This window comes from Bos javanicus, chromosome 14 (genome assembly GCF_032452875.1).
Source record: "Bos javanicus breed banteng chromosome 14, ARS-OSU_banteng_1.0, whole genome shotgun sequence".
Classification (NCBI taxonomy): Eukaryota; Metazoa; Chordata; class Mammalia; order Artiodactyla; family Bovidae; genus Bos; species Bos javanicus.
Genome location: NC_083881.1, coordinates 55,454,969 through 55,476,177, shown reverse-complemented (window position 1 = coordinate 55,476,177; position 21,209 = coordinate 55,454,969). Strand labels below are relative to the sequence as shown.

Sequence of the window (21,209 nt, the reverse complement as noted above, 5' to 3'; positions counted from 1 at the left end):
GATAAATTGCCCATGACTTCCTAGATGGACTAATTAATCATTGATTAATCAAAATTTCCTCAGATTTTATATAACCAGATTCTCATAAGTGATATAGTATTAATTGGGCTATAACCCCAAAAGACAGACATTTCCATTTTATTTTTTATGTAATTTTATTACTTTTGCATTTAAAATTTTCTTGTTTGTTTTTTCCCTAGGAAATACATTAGTATGAAGGATTCTTGTCTGCCTTGTTATGACAATTTTTCCCTAATCAGTACTTCCTAAATGTAACACTCCAATTTGGGGCAAAAATCATAGGTAATTTCAGGGCTACCACTAATTCCTGCTGACATTCTTGTTCAGTAGCTGGGTTGATCCAACTCTTTGTGACCCCATGGACTGCAGCACGCCAGGCTTCCCTGTCCTTCACAATATTATCCTTTCAAATACTTCATAAACTTTATTTACATCAATTAGAAGGCTTCAGCTTGCCATATATATTGATTTTTGTAATTATCTGAAAGAAAATGAGACAATCACTTTCAACAGACCTTAGTTTAATAACTAGCTTTGCTTTCATATGTGAGCTGTATGACCTTATTACTTTGCTTCTCTGAGCTCAGTTACCATTCATCAATGAAATGGGAATAATAACACCTGTTCCACAGATCTCACTGAGACACAAACAGAAAATGGAAATGAAAGTATTTTGTTAATTTCAAAAACTTAAGCAATTAACTGCTATCAGGACTTCACTCAGGATTCAGGGTGTTGACAAGAAGTGGCATTTTTTTCCCTGGAAGATCTTGAACATTTAGATCAAGTACAGCTAAGAACAACACACTCAGGATTCAGGGTATTGACAAGAAAGTGGCATTTTTTCCCCTGGAAGATCTTGATCATTTAGATTAAGTACAGCTAAGAACAACAACAAAAAAATAGATATTGAAAAAGTAATTTTGTGTCTACATTTGAGAAGAGGTCAACCATACCACTTCTGCACTGGACTCTGTTCCCTATTCAAGAACATAGCTCTTCCAATTGTCTTCTTTCTCCATCTGGATCATAAAATTTCCCCTCTCCATGAGGATTGTTCCCTAAGCAAACAAAGATGCTGTAATGTCTCTCATCTTTTTTAAAAAATTGATTCTTCATCCCCCTCTGATAGCCCTTGTACTTTTCTATTCCTTTTCCCAGAAAAACTCTCAAAAGATATGCTTATAACCTTATCCATTTTTTCCATCTTCCCTTGAACCCACTCCAAATAGGCTTGCCTAATAAATGAAAGTTTTTATTTGCATAAATAAATAATGCTTTTCTCCAGAAATACTTATTTCCTCTTACTCATGCTTTTCTGTCTTGCAGTTGGTCTCCAAGTTTACAAAAATAGTCTAAGAGGGTTGTTTTAACTGTGTATATTTTGTCTTTGCTCTTTCACTTCCTTGAGTCCTGATCTGTAAAATCAGTTAGTACTTTTTACTAGGCATTATAGTAATAACTTATCAGAAGTGGATAAATAAAATGTGGTATATACATAGGATGGAATTATTCAGCAATAAAAGAAATGAAGTACTGATACATGCCACAACACGGATGAACCTTAAAAAACATTATGCTAAATGGAAGACACCAGTCAGACACATAAGACTACATGATCCCAGTTATATGAGATGTTCAAATAGGCAAATCTATGAAAATATAAAGTATATTAGTGCCTGGGAAGGATGGGGGAAGGTAGAGAGTGACTGTTAATAGGTATAGAGTTTCTTTTTGGGATGATAAAAATGTCCTAAAATTAGATTGTGATAATGGTTGCAAAACCCTTGAACTCTACACTTTAAGTGGGTGAACTTAATTGTGTGTAAATTATATCTCTATAAAGCAATGTACAATTTAATGTCATCAGTCACAAGTCCAGTTGGTAACCTGTTCCTCTGATATGTTGTATCAAGAATGGCAGTTAACCTCTGTGACCTTCCTCTAAAAACTCCATAACTTCACTTCAACCATGAGGAAAACATCATCCAAATTCAAGCTGAAGGATATTCTATAAAATTTCTCACCAGTAATACTCCTCAAAACTATCAAGAACATCAAACGAAGGAAAGTTAGAGAAATGGTCACAGCCCAGAGGAACCTGAGGAGACATAATGACTAAATATAATGTTATATCCTGCATGGGATCCTGGAACAGAAAAAAGGGCATGAAATCTGTATAAAGTTTGGAGTTAGCTAATTCTGTGTAAGAATTGTCATTAATTGTGACAAAGAAGTAAATGCACCAGACTAGTGTAAGGTCTTAGTAATAGTGGAACTTTGATGTCGAGTATTTGGACACTGTGACTTTTTCTATAAATCTAGCACTGTTTTCTTAAAGGCAAGATACAAATGTTAGCTAATAGCTTTAGAACTTATAGTAAGAGTCATATTACTAGTACTAGAGATGGTAGTTAGGAAAACAAGTGTCTTCAGCAGTCTAGAATAGAGAACCTAGTTAGCCTCTGGCTTTTCACAGGCAGCACATATATGCAGTTAAGCTTGAATGCATTCAAGGAGCTGTACTCTCAACCTTGACAATCAGATAGACACCTATCCAGTTCACATCTTTGTTTAAAAAAATTTTTAAGGAAGAAAAGAAATGCCTGAATAAAATTTTTATCTAGAGATGTTATAAAGACAACAAAATGAGGTTTTGAGGATTGAGTTAAAACTTCCTTGTGAAAACAATATTCCACTTATTCCATATAATTAAATATTGAAAGAGTAAAACATCTGTTGGGCTAATGGGGCAGGTTTCATGCATGTGTGCTTAGTAGCTCAGTCATGTCTGACTCTTTGTGACCCCATGGACTGTAGCCCGCCAGGTTCCTCTACCCATAGGATTCTCCAGGCAAGAATACTAGAATGGGTAGTCTTTCCCTTCTCCAGGGAATCTTCCTGACCCAGGGATCAAACCCCTGTCTCCAGCATTGTCAGACAGATTCTTTACTATCTGAGCCACCAGGGAAGCCCAAAATATCTATAGCCAGGGCTTGATTTTAAAGTTTCAAGCTGGTCCACATGAAAAAAACAGCCATTCACCATGTGGCCAAGGACAGAGGCCTGCCCAGTTTAGACCCTCCTGTTCCTACCCTCCTCTCCTCAACCGCCTCTGTAGGCAGCTTCCCAAGCTAAACACTATGTTTTACTTAACTGATTCTTATGACCTCTTTTCCTGGTCCTCAATATACTCTGCAAAAATGGCTGCCTGTTTCTTCATTGACTTCTTAGCTCCATGAAGCTGATGTTTTTAGGACTCAACACTGCATCTCCTTTGGCAGCTGTCCTAACAGAGGGTATACCAAGTACCCCACAGAAAATGATGGCTTTTGTAGTGGTTTCCACAAGCTTCCTAGAGAAAGAGGTCACTCCACTTCCTTCCATGGTCTGCAGTTGAAACTTGCACACTAAATTACTTCTGGTCCTCATGCCATGCCTCACTATCTCATGCCTCCAGCTTGTCACACACACCCAATCTCTGCAGTAACACTTGTCCTGTCTCTCTTTACCTTCAGATTTTGTCTTAACTATCACTGACACCAAACCCTTACTCACCAATCCTCAACCTCAAATCCAGATCAAGGGCTGTCACAGAACCAAAACTTTCCTCTCTCTTAGCATTGATCGCATTATATCAGATCGTAAAATAAATGAAGCCACTGGCAATGTGTCTCTGGATTACTGTCAAATCCTTAAGAGCCAGAAGATTAGCTGGTACCCGTAGGAATGCAAATGAATCTCCTGAAATAAATGGATAAATAAATTCCTTCCCAATCAAAAATATATGATAAGATCATTTCCCCTGAAAACTGTTTCATGCTATTTCTCAAAGACCAGTAGGTCCTGGGGAAGAGGCTTCTATAAAGAAGTAATCTTCCAACTCATTGCATATCCCGTGCACTTCCCCAGCAAAATGTCAGGGCTTAAAAACAATGGTCTACTACAATATTGTAAAGTAATCAGCCTCCAATTAAAATAAATAAATTAATTAAAAATAAAATAACACACACACAAACAATGGCCCAAAGAAATTTTCAAATTTGCATTTTTGTCACTTATTTAGAATCACAACAGAAGTAAAACTTCAACAACCAACAGCAAAATTAATTGGGTATGAAAGACAGTCTCCAGGACATTTCCTTTCTAGGTGTTTACTCCTATTTTAAGAAACTGTTAAAATCCAAGCTAGGGCTACACTAAACACTTGTGAACATTTTAGAAAGTGATTAAATGCAGCTAGAGATATTTGGAATTGACTAAAATAGTTCTGAGTGAAATAAAATGTATTCTCTATCAGCCCACTGGGGACATTTTTTCCTCTGGGTCAGTCATAGAAACATCATTGTATTTGTTGCATTCCACTCACCTTAAAATTTTTAAAAATATATTTCAAACAAAAAGTTGAAATGTATTAAGGATTCATTTTACTAATTAACTAATCTCTATTTAAAAGGGATTTTTAATGTTAAAAAAATTAAGTGTTTACAAAAATTCTCTACCAATACTTTGGAGTGTTAAAACACAGAAAAGGATCATGTTTACATGTTTTGAAATACTTATTTCTATATCTGAATTTATTCAGCATTTATTGAGGGCTATCTTATGTCACACGTGTGCGTGTGTCTGTGCGCTCAGTCGTGTCTGACTATTTGCGATCCCATGGACTGTAGCCCACCAGGCTCTTCTGTCCTTGGGATTTCCCAGGCAAAAATATTGGAGTATTCTTGGAGTATTCTGGAGTTGTCATTTCCTTCTCCAGTGGATCTTCCTGACCCAGGGATTGAACCCACATCTGCTGGCATCTCCTGCTTTGCAGGTGGATTCTTTACCTACTGAGCCACCTAAGAAGCCCTCTTTTATGTCACATACTGAATTAAATCCCCAAAGAAAGAGAAATGAACAAATTTTACTCATGTCCTGAAGAAAGTTCACCGTCTATTGGACAGGTGGTCAAATACAACTCACTGAAATAAGAAGTGTGGGGAGTGATGCCAGAGTATACATGGGGAACACACGGCAGAGGTGCCAACCTAAAATCTGACTGCTTTCCTCTAAGATGATGGAAGTTGCTCCCGCACTCACATTAAGTCAAAACATGTAGGAAGATATTAAATGCGGATTTAGTGTTTTACCTGAAAATTTTGTAGGGAAAAAATGAACAGATAAAATTCAGTCTTAAAGTTCAGAAATTTAGCAGCAATAAGTTAGTTGGAATTATACTTAGAAGTAGTTGAATGTTTTTGGCACCATATGGGGATAACATAGTAGAAATCTCATTAATGAAAATGAGTCTCACAGTGAGAGAAAACTATAAAGAAAAGAGCATGGGCTTTGGCTTAAGCAGACTTAGCTTGAATCATGGCTGTCCTTTTCTAGCTATGTGTCTTTAGACAATCACATAGACTCTCTAAACCTCAATTTCTTCAGATGCAAAATACTAGCTTACACATTAATAAGCATTAAATAAGATCATGTTTACATATCTTTATGAGAGACCATTATAAAGACTCAAATGTAATGCTGGCATTCCAACTGTAAATTAAGCCAGGGGCTCAAATATAGGATGCTCAGTCCTTGGCAAGGAGTGGAAGGATGTTGGCAAGTGTGAAGCAGTGGCCTGATGTCAGAGAACCTGAAGTACCAGGCAGTGGACAAAGCAGAGATGTGAGTGATGACGATGATGACAAAGATGATAATTACTATGGTTCCTTCCAAAGCTCAGAATATTTATCACTGAATTAAGCTTTTAATTTCCTAGGATCAATTAAAGTATTTCCTCCTAATCTTCAATGTCATCTTCAGAAAAAGCAGGCTTCCATTAACCTCTTGTCTGAATAGATCCTCCTTATCTCTGAAAGAAGGCAGGATCTCTGGAATGTTTTACTTGGTATCATATTAGTCAATGGGAATATCACTTTCTACTGAACAACTTCTGTGCCCCAGTAAGCCAAATATAAAATGTAATTATCCTACCAGCACTGAGTCGGTAGAACAGTGAACAGTGATCACCCAGGGCGTGAGGTAGAGCAGGAGGGCTTGGGGGACATTCTTCAAGGGCAGAGAGAGCTTCAAGAAAGTGATCAAATGGCCCTGGAAGCCATGGAGTAACTTGAGACTGGGTGGATAGATAGCACTTAGGTACCGTTGCAGAGAAGTTGTAGGAGCTATTAAAAAAAAAAAAAGATATTAGTGGTTCAAAAAGCTACAAAGGCTATGCGTGTCCCTAAGTGGGCTTCCCTGGTGGTTCAGATGGTGAAGAATCTGCCTGCAATGCAGGAAACCTGGGTTTGATCCCTGGGTTGGGAAGATCCCTTGGAGAAAGGAACGGCTACCCACTCTAGTACACTGGCCTGTAGAATTCCATGGACAGAGGAGCCTGACAGGCTACAGTCAATGGGGTCACACAGAGTCAGATAAAAATTAGAAGTTCTACAGCAAAGGGTATTTGGAAAGCTCAGAAAGAAGACAACTGCTATAGAATAACAGCAAGAGTACAGCATTACCCCCACAATGCAGGATTTGTAGTAGTGCCTGGGGTGGACAAGATATGGTTAAAGGGTAAGACATAGCCCCAGAATCAGAAAGAGTACTAGTGGGGAAAAGGAAGGCATTCTAACAGAGAAGAGTAAGATGGATTTTGTCATCAGTATTAAGTACAAGGAGCTGAATTTATAGTGGATACTAATAACAGAGTAGATGTCTAGCTGTGGAATCCTTATTTCTACACAGTGGGATCTCTCTTGATGCCAGAACAAGCTAGAGGCTGGCAGTGGGGGCTTCAGAAAAGCAGCTGGGAGGTTAAAGGAGGAAGCATCAGTCCCTCCTATTTTAAGTATTTTCAAGTTCAGAATATCTAGAAAGTCTGGGCTGAGGAAGCTGAACTTTTTCAAACACTGCAAGGGACTAAAGATAACTGAAAACTGATTTTAAAATATGTAAAGTGTTGCTCTTGAAGAAAAGGTGAGTAAAGATGGGATTGGATCCAAGGTCTCCTAATGCTTACTGCAGACACTTCTCATGCCTTGAGTCATATTCTTAGACTGGGATTTCAGCTGTGACTTCATGGCTATCGGGGGTGGTCCCTGCTCGCAGAGAACATTGCACTTTATCCATGGTCCTCTGACTGTCTCTCGGTCTTCTCTACCTCAAGGTTCTCTTTAAAGCCCCCAGAAGTTTCCAGGCAGGAGAATCCTGGAGGTACAGGGCAATTTAAATAAGGCACCTCTCAACAAAGGGCAGTTGGTGAATAAATGCCTCCCAAGCTGGACAAATAATCCAAATATATCACTTGACCCAAAATTTTCCACAGTGGGAGCTGTCAAAAATACACCTTATTTTGGCTTTTCCTCCTCTGTCACTCTGTCCTCTGTGCCTTTAATCCTGCTCCCTGGGTTCATCTCCCAAATAAACTGCCCTCACCCAAGTCCTTGCCTTGGGACTAAAGTTTGTATGAGGGCAGAGAGGGAGTCGTCTTATTTTCATACTTTGGTCCTGTTTTGTTTTAATTTGTGTTTGCACTGCATTTCTGTTTCTCCATAGGTCACCAAGATGCTGGCAGTGGTTGTCATCCTGTTTGCCCTTTTATGGATGCCCTACAGAACCCTTGTGGTTGTCAACTCATTTCTCTCCAGCCCTTTCCAAGAAAATTGGTTCTTGCTCTTTTGCAGAATTTGCATTTATCTCAACAGTGCCATCAACCCAGTGATTTACAATCTCATGTCCCAGAAATTTCGTGCGGCCTTCAGAAAGCTCTGCAACTGTAAGCAGAAGCCAGTGGAGAAACCGGCTAACTACAGCGTGGCCCTAAGTTACAGCGTCATCAAGGAGTCCGACCGTTTCAGCACAGAGCTGGATGACGTCACCGTCACTGACACTTACTTGTCTGCCACAAAGGTGTCTTTTGATGACACCTGCTTGGCTTCTGAAATAACCTTCAACCAAAGTTGATTGATAGAGTAGAGAAAATGGATGATAAAGAAAATGAGAATCTGTGCAGTTATCAACCCAAGAGAGGAAACAGCCAATACGCGTATGTGATGACAGAGCAGACAAATTCTTTGCCGATGCTCTAATAAATCCTGGCCCAAGGTATTCTATCCCGTGAGAATGATTCTGTTTCATTCTCATATCAAAAAATATACATCATAAAAAAAATTGAGCAGATCTGTGAAAGATGCAGATGGTGGAAACTTGCCATTTAGTGACGTTTCACTGTATATTCTGGGGCTGTGAATTTTAGATAAAATCAAGGCATCGATTTACCTATTCAGTATAACTTTATCAAATGTATTTTATCACCCCCTCCAGATTATTTATACATTTGAGAATTTGGCAACATAAAAAATTTTAATGTTTTCATTTAGCATTTCATTTTAATAATGTACAGTGCTGTCTTCATGAATATCTGAAACTACAGTGAAATATAGAAAAAAACATTTTATTTGTTGAGTAAAAGTGAGATTTCAGACAAATATATTCACTGCTTGAAAAATGTCATAATGCCTATAAAATTCTGAGTTGATTTTTTTATATTTTACAAAGTAGATGGTCATCATTCAGCTTTAGTATAAATAACCAAAACCACAACATAACCAAAATTACTAATTGAGAATACATATATATTTGATATTTAAATAAGTCCAGTTCTATACTCTTCAAGCCTTCAAAATGATGGGTAAGACAGGAGAAATAACTAGATTAAATAACTGTGAAGATACAGACACATAATCAATATTGAAAAGTATAACCAAGACAAGTGCAAGGTTTTACTTTTTCCTCTGAAACTTTTAAGGAAGAAAATCCTATTTTTGACCATTCCCATGTATAAACTACTGAGCCATGTCAAGCAAATCCTTCTAGCTGAATCTAGCTTAAAAGTCTGAAACATTCTCAAAAGCTGAGTTGCTATGCTAAGTGACCAAAGACTGACTTTTACACTTCCAGATAAAGACCCCACTGAGCATAGTAGTCACTGGATTTTAACTTGTCTGCAAGTGTCTTTCCTGCTTGTCTTTTGTGGGTTCTTCTTTTCTTTCTTTTCCCAAATGCTTGTGATTGTGATGCTTTGTTTACAGATTCTAAATCAAAGCAATGAAAAATTTTGTCAGCTTTATGTTCAATAGAGCTAAAATTGATTTCATCTCACTGTTAATATGTCTTCACAGTTACAACTTAGGCCTGCTCTTCTATTCCGTGATTATTAGAGAGATGTAAATATGAATCTCTCAGGTCCTGCTTTAATCCCTTTCGGTTGATTCATCTACTACGATCTGGCTAATCAGTATCTCCCAGTGTCAAAATGGCCCTCAGTGTTGATTCAGGAATAGCTGAATTTTAACGATTGGGTTGAAAAGTACTGGGCACTTATAAGTGCCCGCAAAGAATGGCATTTTCCCTCTCCAGCGTATATCCCTACCTTGTGACTTTTTTCTGAAACCTATTGCTAATGAGCATTACCCACACAAATACCTTGTTTTGAGGAATATGTGACTCAGTTTTGGAAACTTCAGCTTTTAAATGCCACTTCATGGAGACTCTGCCATCTAAAACCTCAACCCCGAATATGCTTTGGTGAAAATCGGCCTCATCTACTCCATGAAAACATTCTTATCCTGTCACTGTGGCAGTAAAAAAATGCAAGCAAACATTTATAGAAAATACCCTAAAAATCTATGTGCATGACACGAAGAAATCTATTTTAACTGACTTTTCATCCTGGATTAAAGACTGAATTTGGAATCGTATAGATAGAGCACTAGAGGGACCCAACCCCACATCACACACGCATGTGTGTGGGTGCATACGAACACATGCTTGTAGTTCCATAAGTTACTTAACACAGGGGGTTGTAACATGCTAGGCTTTTTTGATAACAGGAAAGAACTACTGTCTTTGAACATCTACTACGTCTCAGGCATGCTAGTAGATATTTAATCAACATTGTCTTCATCACAGTCTCACTACAGCTGTGATTTTCTTATGGTAAGACCAGGGATCAGGGATTAATTCCCTAAACTGTGTAAATGTTAGGGAGAGAAAATGAAGAAATGTCTTTTTTTTTTCTTTTCCTTTTTTTTCAAGCTAGCATGCTGATTAACATTCTTGTGACCTGATGGCATAAGTAATAAAAATATATATCTACTTTGCAGAATGATAATAATTAGATGTTGAAAAATAGTATGATTAGTTTTATATGTTAGTCATAGAATATAATATACTCTTCCTATCTTTGGAACCCTAATATATGGGCTCAGTTTTTGTTTTAATGCTTAAAAAGTTATTTGCTAATAATCTGTTAGTTTTAGACCACATGGGAAATTCAAAAGAACACAGTTCATAGTGTTTCAATTCTAAAGCAAATGCCATTATGAAAAACACAGTTCATAGTGTTTCCACTCTAAAACAAATGCCATTATGAAGTTAAATGTTCCCATGCAATATCCAATAGATATTTGGGTTTACACAGCATCAGGCTAACTTTTTCAGAGAAGGCAATGGCACCCCACTCCAGTACTCTTGCCTGGAAAATCCCATGGACAGGGGAGCCTGGTAGGCTGCAGTCCACGGGGTCACTAAGAGTCGGACACAACTGAGCATCTTCACTTTCACTTTTCACTTTCATGCATTGGAGAAGGAAATGGCAACCCACTCCAGTGTTCTTGCCTGGAGAATCCTGGGGACAGGGGAGCCTGGTGGGCTGCCATCTATGGGGTCACACAGAGTTGGACACGACTGAAGCGACTTAGCAGCAGCAGTAGCAGCAGCAATCTAACTTTTTAAGGTATTCTTTATTACACTGTACTAAATCAAAAATATTGCCTTAAATAACCAAAAGTTAACAAACGATCAAATGAAAAATAAAAAGCTACATTAAAAATTGATGGAGTGAAGTAATGTTATTAAGGCCTCACCTAATAAAATTCCTTGAGTTATTTTATTACTTCTGATACCATTAATTGCTGAGTGTCTTTGGTTAGATCTTGCACCTAAGGTAATTAGGTAAAGGGCACAAATGATTAATAAAACAAGCAGACATAAATTTCCACTTCAGACTTCTCCATCAGTATTATATTTCTAGAACTTCTCTCCAACATAAATATTCTAAATGATGAAGAGAAATGAGAAAAGTGTAAACTCTACAATTATTCTTAAACAACCCAAATGCATAAAACAATGTAACTTGACAATAAACCAAAACAAATGACTGCTTTGAGCTAAACAATTAGTTGAATCAAAGGAAACTACAGTCATAAAACAAGTGTAACTCAATACTAAATGGATACTTGAATTGTTTCATTTTTATAATGAAATGACAATGAAGACATATCTTAGTAATGCCGAATCAACACGGTTTTCAACTACTCAAAGAATCAGAGTTACATCACCGTTGTTATTGTTGTTCAGTGTCTGTCATGTCTGGCTCTTTGTGACCCCAGGGACTGTAGCATACCAGGCTCCTCTGTCCACTATCTCCCGGAGTTTGCTCAAATGCATGTCCATTGAGTCAGTAATGCTATCTAATTGTCTCATCCTCTGCTGCCCCCTTCTCCTCCTGCCTTCAATCTTTCCCAGCATCAGGGTCTTTTCCAATGAGTCAGTTCTTTGAACCAGGTAGCCAAAGTATTGGAGCTTCAGCTTTAGCATCAGTCCTTCCAATGAATATTCAGGATTGATATCCTTACGGATTGACTGGTTGGATCTCCTTGCAGTCCAAGGATCTCTCAAGAGTCTTCTCCAACACCACAGTTCAAAAGCATCAGTTCTTCAGCACTCAGCCTTCTTTATGGTCCAACTCTCACATCTGTACATGACTACTGGAAAAACCATAGCTTTGACTAGAGGGACCTTCATCAGCAAAGTGATGTCTCTGCTTTTTTGATATACTGTCTGGGTTTGTCATAGCTTTCTTTCCAAGGAGCAAGTGTCTTTTAATTTCATGGCTGCAGTCACTGTTCATAGAACTTTGGAGACCAAGAAAATAAAATCTGTCACTGCTTTCACTTTTTCTCCTATTGGCCATGAGGAGATGGGACCAGATGCCATGATCTTAGGTTTTTTGATTTTGAGTTTCAAGCCAACTTTTTCACTCTCCTCTTTCACTCTCATCAAGAGGCTCTTTAGTGTCTCTTCTCTTTCTGCCATTAGAGTAGTATCATCTGCATATATGAAATTGTTGATATTTCTCCCAGCAATCTTGATTCCAGCCTGGGATTCATCCAGCCTGGCATTCCAAATGATGTACTCTGCATAGAAGTTAAATATAAGGGTGACAATATACAGCCTTGATGTACTCCTTTCACAATTTTGAACCAGTCCATTGTCCGGTTCTAACTGACGTGCATACAGGTTTCTCAAGAGGCAGATAAGATGCTCAGATATTCCCATCTCTTGAAGAATTTTCCACAGTTTTTTTGTGATCCACATAGTCAAAGGCTTTAGCTTAGTCAGTGAAGCAGAAGTAGTTGTTTCTCTGAAACTCCATTGCTTTCTCCATGATCCGACAAATGTTGAGAGTTTGATCTCTGGTTCCTATGCCTTTTCAAAACCCAGCTTTTATATTTGGAAGTTCTCAGTTCACAGAAGTCTAGCGTGAAGGATTTTGAAGATAACCTTGCTAGCGGGTAAAATGAGCACAATTATGCTGTATTTTAAACATTCGTTGGCATTACCCTTCTTTGGGATTTGAATGAAAGCTGACCTTTTCCAGTCCTGTGGCCACTGCTGAGTTTTCCAAATTTTCTGACATATTAACTGTAGCACTCTAACAGCATCAACTTTTAGGATTTTAAATAGATCTGCTGGAACTCTGTCACCTCCACTAGTTTTGCTCATAGTAATGCTTCCTAAAGCCCACTTGACCTCACTCTCCAGGATGTCTGGCTCTAGGTGAATGACCACACCATCATGGCTATTCAGGTCATTAAGACCTTTTTTGTATACTTCTGTGTATTCTTGCCACTTCTTCTTAATGTCTTCTGCTTCTGTTAGGTCCTTACCATTTCTGTCCTTTTGTGTCCATCCTTAAATGAAATGTTCCCATGATATCTCCAATATTCTTGAAGAGATCTCTAGTCTTTCCCTTTCTAATTTTTCCTCTATTTCTTTGCATTGTTCATTTAAGAAGGCTTTCTTATCTCTCCTTGCTATTCTCTAGAACTCTGCACTCAGTTGAATATATCTTTCCCTTTCTTCCTTGCCTTTCACTTTTCTTCTTTCCTCAGCCATTTATAAAGTCTCTTCAGACAACTACATTTCCTTCTTGAATTTCTTTTTCTCAGGAATGGTTTTGGTTACTGCCTCTTGCACAGTGTTATTAAGCTCTTGTCCATAGTTCTTCAGACACTCTGTCTACCAGATCTAATCCTTTGAATCTATGCATCACCTCCACTGTATAATTGTAAGATGTTTGATTTAGGTCGTACCTGAATGGCCTAGTAGTTTTTCTTTCTTCAACTTAAGCCTGAATTTTGCAGTATGGACCTTATGATTTGAGCCATAGTCAGCTCCTAGTCTTGTTTTTGCTGACTGTATAGACCTTCTCCATCTGTGGATACAAAGAACATAATCAGTCCAATTTCAGTATTGACCATCTGGTGATGTCCATATGTAGAGTCATCCCTTGGGTTGTTGGAAGACGGTGTTTGCTATGACCAGTGTGTTCTCTTGACGAAACTCTGTTCACCTTTGTTCTGCTTCATTTTGCACTCCAAATCCAAATTTGCCTGTTATTAGGATTATATCTTGACTTCCTACTTTTGTATTCCAATCCCCTAAGATGAAAAGGACATCTTTTTTTGTTGTTCATCATAGAAGGGGTTGTAGGTCTTCATGGAACCGTTCAACTTCAGCTTCTTTCATCAGTGGTTGGGGCATAGAGTTGGATTACTGTGATGTTGAATGATTTGCCTTGTAAATGAACTGAAATAACTCTGTCATTTTTGAGATTGCACCCAAGCACTGCATTTCAGACTCTCTTGTTGACTATGAGGGCTACTCCCTTTCTTCTAAGGGATTCTTGCCCACAGTTGTAGCTATAATGGTCATCTGAAGTAAATCTGTCCATTCATATCCGTTTAGTTCAATGACTCCTAAGTTGTCAGGGTTCAGTCTTACCATTTCCTGCCTGACCACACCCAATTGACCTTGATTCATGGACCTCACATTCCAGGTTCCTATGCAATATTGTTCTTTACAGCACCAGACCCATCCACAACTAAGCATCGTTTCTACTTTGGCCCAGCCATTTCATTCTTTCTGGAGCTTTTTGTATTAATAATTGGCCTCTGCTCATTCCCAGTAGCATCTTGGACACCTGATCATGTGGCAGGAGGTGGGGGCTCATCTTCAAGTATCATATCTTTCTGTCTTTTCATAGTGTCATGTGGTTGTCATGGCAAGAATACTGGAGTGAGTTGCCATTTCCTCCTCCAATGGATCATGTTTTGTCAGAGCTCTTCACTCTGACTCATCCATCTTGGGTGGCCCTGTGTGGCATGGCTCATAGTTTCATTGAGCTACACATGGCTCTTCGCCACAACAAGGCTGTGGTCCATGAAGAGATACATCACTCTAAACTGTGTTAAATATATAGACATGAAAGAAGGGGGAAGAGATTAATTTTTGGAGGAAAAAAAGAAATTTTAAATAGTTTGTCCATGGCTCTATGAATTCTGTAAATAATATATTCAACATTATTTACATCTCTCAACTGCAACTCACAAAAGAGTTGGAATGTTTTTTCATGGACTAAGAGAACTGGGTGTAAGTTATGGAGTCACCACAGACAATCAGTCCATCCAGGTTCTAAGAACATTTATTTCTAGTGTTTGAATTACTTGTTCTCCTTGGAAGAAGCAGAGGATGAACATCTTTAGCAATTTGTTTTCTGTTTATCTGTAGTTGTCCATAGTAAATGACCATCAGAACCAAGATTTGGCCAAGTGTGTTTTTAGTGTAACACACATGAAGAAGTCTTACTGTATTCTGTAGTAATAGATATATTCTTCTCTCCTTCTCCACCTCCCATATCAAACTCTTCTCCTTCCATAAATAATGGTTTTCCTCAGAGCAGTCAGTTATATCTGACTTCATTGAAGCCTAAACCTGGACATGAACTGTCTTAAGTAAAAGTGTATCAAAGATATATATTCAAATCTTTCAAATATATGTATGTATATATAAATATATATCTTATTGCTCTGAATACTTCTATGTTTCATAAAGTCATGTTCAAACTGTGGAAAAACAGATGCTTCTAAATTTTCTATTTAAGTTATGTCCTCATTTTCATGGTGGGGAGTCATGTACAGAGTTGAGCTGTTTGATATAGATTTTTCCCTCACAGATTAAAGTAGAGGTAAGGCATTTCAGGGCTTCATTGAGAAACAAATAAAAGAAAACTCCACATGTGATGAACTGCCACAGAAATTTAAGAAAATAAAAGGCTTTTCCCATTTCTAAGAATTTCACAACCCAATGAGGAAACTATATTGACTTCCATGACAAAGCAATATGATATTATCTCAAGATGAAACAGTTTGGCAATATTTAGACTATGAATTAGAGACATCAGAAGTGTTTTAAAGAAGCAATTAGGATCATTTAGGTTGTGATTCTATTTTATGAACTATAACTGGAAGTATTGATTAATGTAGTTCTTAACTTCATTGATCACAAGGGGGAAAAGTTTAGATATGGCCCTGTAATATTTTTGTTTTTATGTTTGGTCTATAATCTCAAATTATTCAGCAGAAAAGTTCATTTACAAGAATGCCCATTGGGGAATAGTTTTGTTATGGAGATGATTAGAACCAAATGGACTATTCTAATATAAACTAAATCATATGGTTCTGATTTTAATATTCAAGCAATCTCTTTGAAAAGAGTTGCCAAGAATGTTTGTAGACAATGTTTTCAGACCTGTTTACATTCTTCTACACCGAGCACATTTATGGCAAATTCAATATGAGGTGACTGATTTATATTTTAGAAATTACGTCTGGAAAAATTAAAAATCTGGATGAGATGGTTCACTTGGGACAACACATTGTGAGAGCTGTCAAATCTGGATCCTGCAAGAAAACAAAAACAGTTTTATGGCCAATAAACTGCAAATCCACGGCAAAATCACCTGTATATCCTTGTGGAGGAGCATCTGTGTCAAGTCCATACTACACATTCTCAACGGATATAATGGAAATAGGAGCACTTAGAAAATTATACAAGTTAAATGAATGGGATAAGCAATTCAGTTGGCTAAAGCTCCTGCAACCTACTTGAGCCCCGAAGCCACACCCATGCACGATTATTTCATTCCTCACAGAACAATGGCCTTGGTTCTTGTCCATGTGGCTATTCTCTGACTTGCAAAAAAGAGCAGATGAACTTTCTCAAGAATGTTATGGACTGATATTGATAAAGATGGAGACTCTCCAGAAAAGAATATAGCGTGGCAGTAGAGTAAGCTTTCATTTAACCACAGTTCTTAATTCAGAAGCTAGTAAGAACATCTGTATTCCTGAGATGACCCAAAATGCCCTAATAAGGAGGCTAAATGTTTATTCCTTAGCCAAGAATAAGAAACTACTCCCACTTTAATATACATAAGAATTATCTGAAAGCTTATCTTAAAATGTGCTTTATTTGACCTTGCCCCCAAATTCTTATTTATTAGGTAATTTTGGAGCCTGTGGTCCTCTGACCACACCTGAAAACATTAATAATAAAATACACTTTATAAAAAGAAAGCCATTGAGTCATGTCCCCAGTGGAGATCTTCAAGGCTCTTATTTATCATAATTCTTAAAAAACAAACTATGTGAAAAACTCTTCGAGAATACATCTATCATTGTTGTATTCCACGAATCATCTAAACTTGGATAATGTCCCTAAGTGTTAAATGTAGGAATGAACCAATGAATTCCAAGCTATGAAATACATTTTAAAATTTTCTGCTGATGTCCAATTTGCCTCTAGATTTGTTTACACAATAAAAGAACTAGTTCTATCTGGTTTTTATTTTTTAAACAGCTCTTGGGGCTTCCCAGGTGATGCCAGCGGTAAAGAATCTGCCTGTAATGCAGGAGATACAAGAGAAATGTGTTCAATCCCTGGGTCAGTAAGATTCCCTGGAGTAGGAAATGGCAAACCAGTATTCTGGCCTGGAAAATCCTATGGACAGAGAAGCCATGGGGTCACAAAGAGCGGGACATGACTGAGCACCCAGGCCATGCATCCATCGCCCAGCTCAGTGAAAGGTACTACATTAAGTGTGCTACATGAGAGTTGAACAATTTCTTACATGTGCATAGTGCTTGGCAATTTCGATGGCACTTCCACATCCTAATTTAATAATTTAAGACTGATACATTGCCTCTGCCCTCAAGAAGATTACAGTCTAGTGATAACATATTAACATGGAAATGTAAGAAATACAGAATAAATATTTGGAAGCCAAATTGTGTGATTTCAGATTACAAACAGTTGAATTCTTCAGATGAAAAGTGGCATCTTTGGCACTTGGAGTCATTAAGGAGGACTGTGCAGAGAACGCAGGACTTCTTTCAAGGATATGTTTGATTTAGGCAGTTAAAGGAAAGACAGTTCATGGGAGAGAAATAAGATAAATGAGCCCAGGAAGATACAAATAACTTTTAGAGTAACGCTCTGGATATTAAGGATATGCATCCGAAGTCCATTTCATGGGAGATTAAAGCGGCAGGCTGTCTTTTAATATTTGCCACCACCAATAAAGCTCCAAGGAAAGGAAAAGTAAAGGAAGTCAAGGACCTACATGTGCTTATATTTGAGGAAATATTCACCTATACACTAGAATATAGAGTTAAAACACATATAGGTCAGCTTTTTTTATTATGTATAGAAGCTATATTACACTATTTGCCTTGTAAGCATTGTAATTCTAAAAGTATTCTTATAAGTCTTAATTTTTGAAGTGAAAAATATGTGTATATATATGTATATACATATATATCTTTGTTTCTAATCTATATCATATCATCACCATCCGTTTTTTAATATTTATACCTGGTACATTATTCAGGGGTCCTTAACAACTCTGGATTTATCCAATTATGCCAACCATAGACATCAGAGCTAGCTCAGGGACCTAGACCCTTCATGAACTTAAGCTTCAAGATTAAACCTGTATTGACAAGCGTGTAGTGATCAGCTTCAGATTTCTTGTGACTTTGTGGACTTGCATGTTGCTTTTGATGTTCTCCTGAATGTGTTGGCCTCCTCCTATCAGTTTTAGAATGTTGTATGCTGACTCATTTCATCACCCGGGAATTAATTTCTGTGTCCTTGTGGGACAAAGACTCTTCTTTAAGAAAGTACAGCATTGTGTGCTCTGCTGTGAGAAACTGTGTCTGTTCCAATCTGTGTATCGTGAGCAATAAAGCATCAAACTGAAAGAACCGGCTCTTTAGTTTTCTTTGTCTTTCAAATATTTCATTTTGGTGCAATTTGACTCCTAACCACCTGCTCAGAAAAACATTAGTGGCACTCAGCATGTACCAGTGTGGTTTTATGAGATGATTGTAACACAGAGATGGATGTTTACCATTTCAATAGTAAGTTTAATGTATATTGGAGAAAATGTGACTAGCTCATCAGATTTACAATGGCAATTGACTTGATGTCGATACTGTGCTTAGTCACTCAGTTGTGTCCTACCATTTGTGATCCCATGGACTATAGCCCACCAGGCTCCTGTGTCCATGGGGATTCTCCAGGCAAGAATGCTGGAGGGGGTTGCCATGCCCTCCTCCAGGGGATCTTCCCAACCCAGGGTTGATATTAGATAAGACAAAAATCCATGCGGTTTAAACAAGTGGCTAAGATGTGGCCAACACTGAACTAATTGATTCAGATGTCTGTCCCCTTTTGAACAATAGCAAAATAAACTCAGATATGTGTGTACATAATTGCAAAGCAAATTGCTCCATTACCTTTGTTGATCCAAGTGATGGCCAACTTTACCTGGAAGAGGCAGGGCAAAAATACAGACTGTAAAGTTCAACTCTTGTAGACGTGGATTTGGATCATTCCTGGGGCCACTGCTCTAGCAAACAGACTCCATTTGATAAAGATTATCTTGCCATGTACAAGAAAATGCTTCTTAAGGAAATCTCAAGCTTTGCTTTAATGACTTCAACCTTTCACACTTGGAGAATATGAGAAAAATAAAAAATACCACTTGAAGCACTGAACATTGAGCGAACAAGAGTAGGTTCTTTGAATCATCTTTATTCAAGAGTAAAACAACCTTGCCACCACTACCCCTATCTACCTTCCAAAACTTTTGTTCTTATGAGATGCAGCACCTTCAGCAATGTAAATTTTCCTCAATCCCCCCAGGTAAATAGTTTAGTGGGATTTTACCAAATAGCATAGTCCTCTTTCCCAAATCTCCTAAAAATGCTGTGAAAATCAATGAAGACACATTTTTGCTCACCATGGTCAAGTGTAGTGACTAGCACACTAACTGGCACAAAATGGACCTTCCGAAAGTACCTGTTAATGGATGTGAATAAATATGTTTATTGAATAATTAAATTTAATGGACAGAAAGCATTTTATACCACAGAGAATAACCTCTAAGAGTATAGATTGCAAGTTGACTGTAAGTCTTAGACCTCTTCAGTCTATCGCGCTTAAGAGGATACCACGTTCTACAATCTCCAATTTTGACACAACACAAAACAAGTAGAAAAGTCCTTCTCATCAGATGTTAGAAAAAGACATTGAGTGCAAATATGCTGAAACAATGGAAATGAAGCAAAAAAGAATGATCTTATCTGCCAGTAATGTGACATTAACTCAAAGAGCCCTAAGGCAAGAGTACAGCATCTCAGTTTCCAAACAAATTGAATCTGGTGTCCCAAATAGGCATTTGTGTCTAAAATAGAAGCAAATGTATTCTGGATTTTCCTGGGCTTCACCAGTCAAAGGATACAAATGAAGTCACTGTAACATTAGTACATAATTTCCCTGGCCGATCAACTGTCCTAACACCAATGCCTCAGTCTCCCCTACAGTTATTTCTTGCAGACCTGGGAGTGTGTCACTTTGCTCAGGATCTGTCTTGTTTGTCTTCCACTTCAGCCTCTTTACTGACGCAAAACAACGAGATAGCATCTCCTCGCTGATGTGGCTGCCACTTCACATCATGACTATGTAGATGTGCCCAAGGAAACATCTCTTCTGACTTCAAAAGACATAAAGATTTAGAAAGTTGCCAAAAAAACAAAACAGAAAACCTCCACCTCTTTCCTGATCTGTAAAAAATTCCCCATCTTTCTCCTAATTTATACCATGTTTTGAAATAGTCCTGGTTCTGTATACTCCTGCTTATGTTCTGTGGGTAGCAATGATTCCTATAAAAATAAGCTCTCAGTATCCACCTGTGAGCATTCTCTCACAGGAAGATCAGATTCAGCCTGGCTGCTGCTGCTGCAGCTGCTAAGTTGCTTCAGTCATGTCCGACTCTGTGCGACCCCATAGATGGCAGCCCACCAGGCTCCCCCGTTCCTGGGATTCTCTAGGCAAGAACACTGGAGTGGGTTACCATTTCCTTCTCCAATGCATGAAAGTGAAAAGTGAAAGTGAAATCGCTCATCTGTGTCCGACTCTGCGTGACCCCATGGACTGCAGCCTACCAGGCTCCTCCATCCATGGGATTTTCCAGGCAAGAGTACTGGAGTGGGGTGCCATTTCCTTCTCTGTTCAGCCTGGAAACAAGGCCAAAAAAACAATCACCATAATCCTTTGCCTCTCCCCACCTCTCCTCTCAGACACTCATCACAAAGCTTTCCACCTCTGATGTCTTTTTGTCCTTTAATATGAATCCACTCATAAATGTAAATAATGAAAGGCATTGACCCACAAGAGTGGAGACTAAATCTCAGTTTCTTGTTGTTGTTTAGTTGCTCAGTCATGTCTGACTCTTTTGCAATCCTGTGGACTATAGCCCACCAGGCTCCTCTGTCCATGGGATTCTCCAGGCCCGAATGCTGGAGTGGGTTGCCAATCCCTTCTCCAGGGTATCTTTCCAACCCAGGGATTGAACTAATGTCTCCTGCATTGCAGGCAAATTCTTTACCACTGAGTCCCCAGGGAAGTCAAATCCCAGTTTAGGGTCCATAATAATTACAGCCATATTGAAA

General features: G+C 38.2%; 1 protein-coding gene across 1 annotated transcript in view; it reads left to right on the top strand.

Moving 5' to 3' along the window:
- The window catches only part of TRHR (thyrotropin releasing hormone receptor), a 56,173-nt gene extending 37,715 nt beyond the window's left edge, over positions 1–18,458 (top strand). Inside the window, exon 3 of the mRNA XM_061439134.1 lies at positions 7,564–18,458. Coding sequence (XP_061295118.1) covers positions 7,564–7,971 — 408 coding nt within the window. The 3' untranslated portion in view covers positions 7,972–18,458. The remainder of the gene's footprint in view (positions 1–7,563) is intronic.
- Positions 18,459–21,209: the final 2,751 nt, after the last annotated feature.